This window comes from Barbus barbus (genome assembly GCF_936440315.1).
Source record: "Barbus barbus genome assembly, chromosome: 3".
Taxonomy (NCBI): domain Eukaryota; kingdom Metazoa; phylum Chordata; class Actinopteri; order Cypriniformes; family Cyprinidae; genus Barbus; species Barbus barbus.
Window position 1 is genome coordinate 19,341,828 of NC_136731.1, and position 12,296 is coordinate 19,354,123.

Genomic DNA, 12,296 nt, shown 5'->3' on the forward strand with positions numbered 1-12,296 from the left:
GGTCTTCATTTGTCAAGAACAACTACGTTTGATCAATCTTTCAGTCATATCTCTGTGTAACCATCAGCCAAGGGATACTGTGGCCTAATATTTTGATTTGTCTATAGTATATAGTTAGATAGTAACCAAAGTGCATAAGTATACACTAAAGCACATTCTGTTCTCAGACTGTAGTACTGTGAGATGCACTTTTTGGGTTTCTGTCATTCGTGACAGTAGGGAGCAAACAGGAAATTAAGGTGGAGTTTAAGAGACGATGAGATCATAACGTGACAAAATGCCATGGCTATACATATAGTATTTTTGCTTTTTTATGTTGAACGTAAAAAGATATTTTGATGAATTCTGGTAATCAAAAAGTTGATGATCCCCATTGAATTCCATAGTATTTCTTTCCCTACTATGGAAGTCAATGGTATGGAAGCCCATTTCCACCACTGAATAAAAAATAAAAAAAAGGTTATTGCGACTTTTTATCTCACAATTCTGACTGTTTTTCTCATAATTGCCTGATACAAACTCGCAATTCTGAATTTTTTTCCTCAGAATTGCGCGATATAAACTCACAATTGCGAATTAAAAAGTCATAATTGTGAGATATAAACTCGCAATCCTGAGAACATATCAGTCTTTTTCCTCTCATCAAAGTTGGACTTTAACTCGCAATTGCAAGTATCATGCAATTCTGAGAAAAAAGTCAGAATTGCGAGTTTTTATCTCGCAATTGTGACTTTATAAATTGTAATTCTGACTTTTATAACTCGCAATTGTGAGTTTATATCATGCAATTCTGAGAAAAAAGTCAGAATTGCGAGTTTTTATCTCGCAATTGTGACTTTATAAATTGTAATTCTGACTTTTATAACTCGCAATTGTGAGTTTATATCATGCAATTCTGAGAAAAAAGTCAGAATTGTGAGATGAGAAGTCTCAATAACCTTTTTTTTTAATTATTTTTATTCAGTGGCTTCCATACAGGGGGAACTGTTTAATTCTTTAAAATTCCTCAAAATTCCTCTTTTGTGTTCAACATAAGAAAGAAACTCATACAGGTTTGGAATGACATGAGGGTGAGTAAATGACAAGATTGTGTTTTTCATGTAAATGTCATAAGTCTATAATTTAAAGTCGCAATGTCATGGAAGTAGTACCACATCCTCTGTAATGTGGCACGTTAGAGTAAAATGGACTATCAAAAGAAAAAACTGTAGACTGCAGAGTTTATTCTATCCATTAGTTTAGGGGGCAGTCGTGGCCTAATGGATAGAAAGTTGGACTTGTAACCCGAAGGTCGTGGGTTTGAGTCTCATGTCCGGCAGGGATTGTAGGTGGGGGGAGTGAATAACCAACACTCTCTCCACCCTCAATACCACGACTGATATGAGACCCTTGAGCAAGGCACCGAACCCCCAACTGCTCACTATTCGCTGCCCACTGCTCCGGGTGTGTGTTCACTACTGTGTGTGCACTTGGATGGGTTAAATACAGAGCACAAATTCCGAGTATGGGTCACCATACTTGGCCACACACCTTGCAGTATATTTATTGCGTACATCACCACAGAGAAATCTTGTTTCACCAGAAGTTCAGGTTAAGACATTTAAGTTTCATGTTTTTATCAAGAATTAAAACACAAAAGAATTGTTCACAGTAAGATCATTAAGATGCATATAGAAAACTGTTTTTTTTTTTTTTTTTTTACCAGTAGTTCTTGGAAAAAAATATTTCAGGGGGTCTAGCACTTTTCTGATAGGTGGGGGAACACAATATTATGTTGGATATTACAGTTTCCACAATCGTGTGGCTACAAAGTAGTTCTAGTTTTCATTGCATTACATGTCACTTCTCCACATTATTTCAGATGAACAGAATTTCAAAGATGTGTACTATATCAAAAGAACCAAAAAGCAAATTGTATGGCAACTTTTACAAATTTGAACACAATTTATTCTGCAGCAGAAATCTGAATGCAGCAACTGTCTAGCCTTATTCTCAGCATTTTCTGTTTATTTAGTCATCAGCAGTTAAAAGGGGATTTTAGATTAGGCAAATGCTGTTTATAACCTTTGTGGCCTGGTGGAAATGACACACTAGCCACTGGTTTCAAAGATCTTGGTGAGTTTTGTAAAATGCGATTGACATTGAAAAAACAAGTTGATGGTTACAATGTCAAGTTGTTTTACACGTCCCGTGATGTGAGGTCATTAAATAGTAATATTAAGCATCCAGCATTGCGTAATTTTATGTGTAGGTGTAGAAGACTGCGTATCACGTAAACTCTCACTTTATCTTAGTTCATGGGGAAAGAACAGATTGTAGCTGAAGGACAATTCTGGCATGTAGCTTTTACTCAGAAGGGAAATTCCAGAACATTACTTGAGCTATTTTTGGTTTCCAACATGTGTCTGATCAATGCAGGACCACTACTTGTGCTTTAGATAAAGCCTAGCGCACACTACCAGAAGGAAGCTTGTTAGACTTTCATGTTGTTAATGTCTGCACAACAAGGCTCCATATTCTAGTCACAGACGTTCCTCTAGTGTGCACACTCAAGTAGTCACAGACGCTGCAACACTTTTCAAACTTGATTCCATTCAAACTGTCTCTAAACAAGCTGCAGCAGTGAGCAATCGTAGTTACTCAGTGACTTTTTGTCTGTGATTTTGTATAAGGTGCAACATAACATGAGAAAACAAGTCTTTAAGGCTGTGTTTCCACCTGATATTAAGATGTTTTTTTGTGCTCCAATTACAAGTGTTTAGCGCTAAATACAGATTTATTCTTTAAAGCTTTGTCATTTTATCACTGAAACCACATATGGAGGTAGTCAAAAACATATGTGTAGTGTAAACACTCTTAATCCCAGACCATAGTAAAACACTGCATACTTGCCATCCACTCACCTAACTAACACGTTAGTTCTAGGACATGTTCGGAGAAAGTCCACCAAAACAAGTGATTTAAACTTCACAAAACATGGTAGAAATTGCAGCTCCCACTTCTTGTACTTTTCATTCTCTTCCTTTCCCACTCACTTGGGTCACAATTTATTTTAAGGTTCTATTCTTGCTATTAAAAAAGTGTTAACTATGACTTTTGCCTCAAACTCCTAATTTGATGCTTATTAGTTAGTAAGGTAGTTGCGAAGTTTAGGTATTGGGTAGGATTAGAGATGTAGAATATGGTCATGAAGAATATGTGCTTTAGAAGTACTAATAAACAGCTAATATCTGAGAATTGGTGCCTATACTAAAGTGTTACCCTAACTTGTAAGATGTGTAACAAAACTTTGTTCAATCAGTCACATACATGTGGCAGTCCTGTGAAAATGAAGTAGAGTGTGACAAAATATGAGGGGAGTGTGTTGATGAAATCTGAACACAAGTGGTCAGTGGAGACACATTAGAAAAGCATGTTAATCCCAGGTGGAAATGGTAATGCAACTACGTTGACCATTTGCAGTCAGATCACTGAAAACACATCTTGATACCAGGGGGAAACAGGACCTCATGTGCACAGGTGACCAGCAGTGTTAATTTTGACAGCAAATTTTGATTTAGTTTTAGTCACAGTCTTTGGACTAAAATGCCATTTAGTTTTAGTCACATTTTAGTTATCTGAATAGTTTTAGTATAGTTTTAGTCAACTAAATATCGTAAGACTTTAGTCGACTAAATCTGCAGTAGATTTAGTCAACTAAAATCTAATGGGTTTAGTTACAGTGTGATGCTTTTATTAAGCATTTCTCTAAAATTTCCAAATTATCCAAAATTTATTCCCAGAGAAAACATCTGGTAATATGAATGATTTGAACATGCAGTGTAGGCACAGATTTAACTGCTTTGACACATAACATGTCTTTATCTCAAAATTAAATAAAACCACTTCTCATAAAGAAACAAGAACATGGTCTTCTTTTGAAATACCAAATGAAATACAATGTGCATACAACATCCTTCAATCTTTCAAGCAGACATATTTACTTATATAAATTACAATTAGATTAATCCTTATTACGGCTACTAGTGATTAATTCAAGAGCAGTTAGTGATTTTATCTCTTTCTTTTGTTGATTCATTAACAAGAAGAACACAGACAACAGCAAATAAATTAGTCTGCTGTCCCTTTAAGACCAAATGAAAAATAATGGTATTCAAAATAGTGGTGCTCGCATCCGATATTCTCCCAACAGTTTGCATTCACTTAAGATGTAACCAGGTGTGTTTATGTGAATACTCATCAAAACGGACAATTTGAGATAATTTTGTGTGTATTTTTCAGTCAAGACGTGCGAGAGAACTGAATTCAGTAATCGTGCGCTGTTTGAGAGGCGCTTTTGTGCGGGATTTGGATTTGTGCGCTAAGAACACCGGACCAAATTAAGTGCTCTTTCACATCGTCACCCTTTTCAAATTTATCCATATATCTGCTCTTTCTTACTCCCAGGCGCTGACATTTGTGACCTTGGAGTCTTAAGTCTCTGGGGTATATTTGTAGCAATAGCCAAAAATACAATGTATGGGTCAAAATTATTGATTTTTCTTTTATGCCAAAAATCATTAGGACATTAAGTAAAGATCATGTTCCATGAAGATATTTTGTAAATTTCCTACTGATTAGTAATATGCATTGCTAAGAACTTAATTTGGACAACTTTAAAGGTGATTTTCTCAGTATTTTGATGGTTAATTTGCACCCTCAGATTCCAGATATTCAAATAGTTGTATCTCAGCCAAATATTGTGCTATCCTAACAAACCATACATCAATGGAAAGCTTATTTATTCAGCTTTGAGATAATTAATAAATCTCACTTTTTAAAAATTGACTCTTATGACTGGTTTTGTGGTCCAGTGTCACATTTTTTCCATTTTGTGAGACGTGCAGCAGGTGTATGCAAACTTATGATCAGAGAGTTACAGTTTTAATGTGCGCATCTCCCCTCCTTTCCACGCAGATTTGTTCTGACTGGATTTCTATCCAATGGTCCCTCCCTAACGTTTTAATCTCATTGTTATTCGTTGACGAAAATGTCAATAGATTTTTGTCATTGTTTTTGTCATTCAAATATAGTTTTTATTTCGCTATCATCTTGTTTTCGTTGTAGACGAAAATCATGCACACTCCACCATCTTCCATTGTTTGGACACACAGATAGTCCTGTCCAAATCGGTTAATGTTATGCCTGTTATGCCACTCAAACAGATCGTTTGGTGCAAAAATTACAGCCCTTTTAAGTTTAAATTTGACTTGTGATTGCTCCCTTTTTACATTTGGCCTGGCAGTAATCATTCTGTTTTGTGTTTGTTTACAGGCGACACCAAGGAGCTTCCTGGGCCACTGAGACGTGACTTCGGGCTGGGCGTCTCATTTCCTGTGCCCCTGCTGGCCCAGACAAGCCCAGACAAGCTGCCCTCTGAATGACTACTGGCCGTACCGTTGCAGGGCTTTGCCAAACTGTCACCATGAGCAAATACTCTCAGTACTTCAACAAGACCCTCATAGAGGTCCACTATCGCATTGCCAAGAACATGAGCCAGAAGGAATTAAAAGAACGCATTGAGAGTAAAAAAAGCCTGAGCACCCTGAACATTTTATTTGTCATAATCTGCAGTATCATCATCTTGGAAAACCTCCTGGTGCTCATTGCCGTGTTTCGCAATAAGAAGTTCCACTCAGCCATGTTCTTCTTCATTGGAAACCTGGCCTTCTCTGACCTACTGGCTGGCTCCGCTTATATTGCTAACATCTTCCTGTCAGGCTCTAGGACATTTCATTTGGTGCCTGTCCAGTGGTTCATACGAGAAGGGACTGCTTTCATTGCACTGGCTGCCTCAGTTTTCAGCCTGCTGGCCATCGCCATAGAGCGCTACATCGCCATCACCAAGGTCAAAGTTTACGGCTCCAACAAAACATGCCGCATGTTCCTTCTGATCGGAACATGCTGGGTGATGTCCATCCTTCTGGGAGGTCTTCCCATTATTGGCTGGAACTGTATTAATAACCTGGGGGATTGCTCCGCTGTCCTGCCTCTCAACTCCCGATACTACATCCTGTTTGTCGTCACCATCTTTACCGTCATCTTGCTGTCCATTGTGATCCTTTATGTTCGCATCTACCTTATTGTGCGTACGAGCCACCAAGAGGCCACCAATTCTCCAGCTTATGCTCTCCTGAAGACTGTTACGATCGTGCTGGGCGTCTTCATCATCTGTTGGTTGCCTGCCTTCACCATCCTTCTCTTGGACACTTCCTGTACGATGGAACAATGCCCTATCCTCCACAATTCTGCCGTCTTCTTTAGCTTCACCACACTGAATTCGGCGCTGAACCCGCTGATCTACACGTTGAGGAGTAAGGACATGAGGAGGGAGTTCCTGAGGGTGCTTTGCTGCTGGGGGCTGCTCAATTGTGGCCGGCCTCCTCACCGCTGCATGGTGCCACTCAAGAGCTCGAGTTCAATGGAGCACTGCACCAACAAACACGAACATCAGTCAATTCCCATCATGCAGGACTGTACTACTGTTTGATTTCGTCTCCTCAGGTGTTTGAAGATAAGGGGAGACCCTATCTTGGAGGCAAGGCACAGAAGACGGAAGTGTTCAGAGACGTCATGGATGAAACGAGAATCAAAATCAATGTCTTTGGACTCTTGGACATTTAGAGTAGATATCACAACTGTGCTACCAGAACTCCCATGTGTCCTTTGTTGCTTCTGTCCTTGCAAAAGTTCCTGACCATCACAGAATAAGACCTTACCTGGTATTTGGCATTTTAAAGCAAATGAAAGAAAGCCCAATTCAAATGGGAATATGCGTTTAAGCTCTTTGACAAAACATGAAAAATCAAAGTTGCACTTTGTAGACTTCTAGGTAACTTGGGATTGCATGTTTCTCATATGCTGACCAAGCTACCAGAAGTCACATACAAGTTGTATCCTATCCTCAAGTAGACTGGTTCAGAGATTCGAGTGGACAGATGAAATGTAAGGATCAACAATGCACTCCATGTGAGCCAAACTTCCATGCATGCTTGCAGAACATATTTATCGAATTATTTGATATACATAACACCCTGTGATTGCCGTTTGACAATAAAAGTATTCTGCTTCATTGTAATGCATGAAAGTCTAACCTGTGTAAAAACTAATATGTATGGTAAGCCTATGTACAATTGTCAGTGTTACTCCTCTTTGTCCATCTTGTCCATCTAAACTCACTGCCTCTTACTATTTGACATTCCTAATTTTTCCTATGAGGAAAGCACAATCAGAATGTGATTATTGAATTCCTGATATGAGTTTCTCTCGAGGTAAACGCTGGTTTTGTTGGCATGACAATGCCGTAGTGTCGCTGCGGCAGCGTGTGCTTCGTTTAGTGCCCTCTTGACGGATGGTACTGAATATAAGAATGAAGTGTTACGAGCGAACATTTTCGCTGATCGACAGTATTACCGAACATCATTGTTCTCCTGTTGATTATTGAGCTTGCAGCAACAAGAACGGGCACTCACTGTGAAGTCTTAACGACATTTAAAGTTAACTGAAATCGATACGCCATTGATAAGACAGGAAACTCTGACATTAGGACAAACTGAGCATGCGTTTATCAATTTTAAAGGCACATATGCTGTCTTTTAATAGGTCACAAGTCTTCTGAAGAAACTTTAAACTTCCTGCAACCACAGGAAGTCTGGTGTTTCTTATTCTTCTTCCTAATATTATGGACTGACCTTTAATGTTCTCATTAATATCATCAGTCTGACACTTTCACTCGCACAATTGTTCGCCATTTGATCCCAACATGTTTTGGTTTCCTCTGCTGATTGCCTTATTTCAGCAGAGAAAGCACTTTGGCAGCTCTTCCAATACCGGCCTAATGTATTTTGGTTTTTCTTCCTTTTTTTTTTTTTTTATGCATGAAGAGTTTAAGCCTGTGTGAGCATCCCCATCACTCCGTTCAATGTAAAACATTGCCTACCCTGTGGAACAATGTTTGTTTTATATGATAAATATATGAAAGTATGTATGTATCTGTGTACAGTATGTATGTATTGTGTATACGTATAAAATGTCTTGTGTGCAATAGCCTTGTGTTTTAGTAGCAATTCTGATAGCACACGTACATCTCCGAGACGTCTATTTGATGTCTGCATTTACATCTGCAAGACGTATTATTTAGGGTGTTTGCTCATCTGCAATACGTCTATAGGACGTTTCCTTTTAGATGTCAAATAGACGTCTATTAGATGTCTTTAAGATGTTTATGATTTAGAATGTATGTAAAACTGACATCTGAAAGACGTCTGCCAGACGTTTGTAGATCGCAGATGCTTTCCAGATCAAGAGATCTTTAACAGACATCTTGCAGACATACGTGTGCTATCTGCCTGTGCTAAATTGGTACAATCCCAAACACTAATGTAGGTACATACACATTAGTTCATTCCTTTTTTTTAATGAAAAGAAATTAAATACAAAAAATGTGTCATTTGTTGTTGTTCTCGGTTTTATATTTTGTAAGGTTGTAGCTGAAAATATCTTGATAGTTTCACACATGCTTTTAGCAATTAGCATGCACCAAAAAAAGTAACTGCTGAAGTGGTTGTGTGCGTGAGACAGAAGTGAATAATGCCACTGTGTAATTTGTTTTGAATTTCAGTCCTACGCAGTATTGAGTTAACAATCACAAGAGCTTTATCCTACATATTACAGAAATCTTGACTAGACAATAAAAAAGGGAAATTAAATGCTAACGTGCATGAACATGGTTAAGGCCTGACTCGCTAGGACATGAATCTGTTCGCTAACAATATTTCTTAGAACACCTGGCCTTGATTTCTGACAGTCCCATAAGTGCCAGTTCCAAGTTTTTGTGGGAGTGCAGATGTTTAGCCGAAGGGTTTTATGGGAAAGAAGGCAGTGTGATGAAAGCTCAATATGAATGGCATTATGGGAAAGGGGTGTCTGGGGGGCCATTGGCTGGGTCGGCATGACCTTAAAAAAAATATTGTGAACTCTGACTGAGTGGGTTTAAGGATGGTCTGGCCTGGTTGTTGTCAAACATCCAGAATTCCTGGGTGGGAACAGCAATCCGCCCTGGGAGACAACACGGCTGGGAATATGGCCAAGAGTTAGCAGGAAGTGAGATCAGCCATACTGAAACAGCTGCAAACATATACAGTTGTTTACAGTACAGTCTTTGTGATTAATGAGCATTCTGTACTCCCACTCCACCCAGCATATGTGAGAACACATTTATTCTGAGAAGACGCGCACCCATAGCAGTAACTACAACTGCTGTACCAGAGGAGCAAAGAAAGAAAAGATTAAAAAATGTACTGGTCTGTTGCGCCATCTGTAGGATAAACTGAGATTACATGATTATGATCATAGAAAGAGAATGATTTTGTTAAACTATTGTAGTTATTTTAAAGCAGCGATGCCCAAAACCAGGGCCCTGGTGATCTTTGTTTTGGTCTGTCATGCCATATCACAAGAGGAGGTGAAAGAAAGGAGAAAGAAAAAAAAAGAAAAACATGCCATTGAAGCATACCTTAATTTCTTAATTATATTTTTGTTTTAACATATTTTGTTGTATTACAAAAAAACAATATAAAGTCAATTTGATTTTAAAAAGGTGGAAAATTTATTTACGTTTTGTTTATTTAAAAATGTCAAAAAATTAAAACATTATAATATAATACAGTTGAATATAATGCAACATTTGCTTTTGGTCATAAAATAAAAAAAATAGAGTAGACTAAAATTAAAATCTAAACTAATATGATTTTTAACTGTTACTTTATTATTAACCCATTTAAACCTATTTTTCCCAGACATGAAAATATCCAAATTATGTGTCATCTGTAACCCTTTGAAATAATCCATAAAAAGTGATTTTTATGATTTTTAAATTTCATAAAAAGTGTGAAAATTGTGTTTTATTGTTATTTTATTGTTTATACTGAATTAACCTATTTCTGCAGTCATAAAAATAGTTATACATTTTAGCCCAGCTATTTTAAACTGTTTGATCACAATCTAGGGTGACTATTATGCATAAAAAACCTTATACAACATTGATAGGAACACAAAAAAATTAAATATCCACCATCAACGCATTTCAGTTTTTTAAACTTTTTTGTAGCATATAACATAAAATTTTTATATTAGTGCTATACCAGTATTACAACATAAGTATTGTAAATTTTTGTAACATTTGAATTTTTAATTTAGTGCAATATTTTGTCATTGCAACATTTTATTGCAATTTTCCCTAACAACTGCAATTCGATATTTTTATTTATATTGTTTACCTAAGTTCACTCTCATCCCAATATTGTGACCATAAACATGTTTACTCATTCTGTGACCACACTCAACAAAACTGAATATATGTGAATTCATATATAAATACAACCCGAATTTCGGAAATGTTGGGACGTTTTTTTTTTGTTTGTTTTTGTTTGAATAAAATGAAAACGAAAAGACTTTCAAATCAGATGGGTCACTATACTTAGCCAATATTTTATTCCCAATAGAACAAAGAGAACATAACAAATGTTTAAATGGAGAAATCTTACACTTTTATCCACTAAATGAGCTCATTTCAAATTTGATGCCTGCTACAGGTCTAAAAAAAAGTTGGCATGGGGCAACAAAGTGCTGAAAAAGCAAGAAATTTTGAAAAGATTCAGCTGGGAGAACATGGGAGAGCTAGCAAGTTAATTGACATCAGGTCTGTAACATGATTAGCTATAAAAGGGATGTCTTAGAGAGGCAGAGTCTCTCAGAAGTATAAAGTGATCTTTCAGAAGTATAAAGTGATACTCAGAATTCGTGCTCTGCATTTAACCCATCCAAAGTGCACACACACAGCAGTGAACACACACACGGAGCAGTGGGCAGACATTTATTCTGCGGCACCCATGGAGCAGTTGGGGGTTCGGTGCCTTGCTCAAGGGCACCTCAGTCATGGTTTTGAGGTGGAGAGTGCTGGTTATTCACTCCCCCCACCAACAATCCCTGCCAGCCTGAGACTCGAACTCGCAACCTTTGGATTACAAGTCCAACTCTCTAACCATTAGGCTACGACTTTCCCATATAGATGGGCAGAGGCTCTCCAATCTGTGAAAGAGTGTGTAAAAAGATTGTGGAATACTTTAAAAACAACATTCCTCAAAGTCAAATTGCAAAGGGTTTACAAATCATCAGCGTTCAGTTCAAAAGCCAGCATCTCTGATGGTATGGGGGTGCATAAGTTCATACGGTATGGGCAGCTTGCATGTTTTGGAAGGCACTATGAAGGCTGAAAGGTATATAAAGGTTTTAGAGCAACATATGCTCCCCTCCAGATGTCTATTTCAGGGAAGGCCTTGTGTATTTCAGCAGAACAATGCAAAACCACAAACTGCAGCTATTACAACAGCATGGCTTCATAGTAGAAGAGTCCGGGTGCTGAACTGGCCTGCCTGCAGTCCAGATCTTTCACCTATAGAGAACATTTGGCACATCATTAAACAAAAAATACGTCAAGTGAAAGTGAAGTGAAGTGACATACTGCCAAGTACGGTGACCCATACTCGGAATTTGTGCTCTGCATTTAACCCATCCAACATGCACACACACAGCAGTGAACACACACACACACACCGTGAACACACACCCGGAGCAGTGGGCAGCCATTTATGCTGCGGCGCCCGGGGAGCAGTTGGGGGTTCGGTGCCTTGCTCAAGGGCACCTCAGTCGTGGTATTGAGGGTGGAGAGAGCGCTGGACATTCACTCCCCCCACCTACAATCCCTGCCAGCCCGAGACTCGAACCCGCAACCTTTGGATTACGAGTCCGACTCTCTAACCATTAGGCCACGACAAAGATGATCACAAACTCTTCAGCAGATGGAAACCTATATCAGACAAGAATGGGACCAAATTCTAACACCAAAACTCCAGAAACTCATAACCTTGATGCCCATTTGTTATGTTATCTATGTTCTATTTTGAATAAAATATTTTCTCATGTGATTTGAAATTATTTTACTTTTCATTTTATTCAAATTTAAAAAACGTTCCCAACATTTCTGGAATTTGGGTTGTACTAGACACCTTAAAGATAATGTGTACCAAAAATCTTTGTCATATCTTAACACACTTTACTAGCCTTTCGTTTTGGAGCTTTGATGCAGTTATCATCTTCTCAAGGTGCAAACAGGAAATAAACTGCTCTGGCCATGTGACAATTTGCACTAATCGTGTGAAACTGCACATATTTAATTGAGACCCTTTATTTTTCCATAT

General features: G+C 38.0%; 1 protein-coding gene across 1 annotated transcript in view; it reads left to right on the forward strand.

Moving 5' to 3' along the window:
• The window catches only part of LOC306849694 (sphingosine 1-phosphate receptor 2-like), a 31,852-nt gene extending 22,338 nt beyond the window's left edge, over nucleotides 1-9,514 (forward strand). Inside the window, exon 2 of the mRNA XM_079384932.1 lies at nucleotides 5,314-9,514. Coding sequence (XP_079241058.1) covers nucleotides 5,420-6,529 — 1,110 coding nt within the window. The 5' untranslated portion in view covers nucleotides 5,314-5,419 and the 3' untranslated portion in view covers nucleotides 6,530-9,514. The remainder of the gene's footprint in view (nucleotides 1-5,313) is intronic.
• The last annotated feature ends 2,782 nt before the right edge of the window (nucleotides 9,515-12,296 follow it).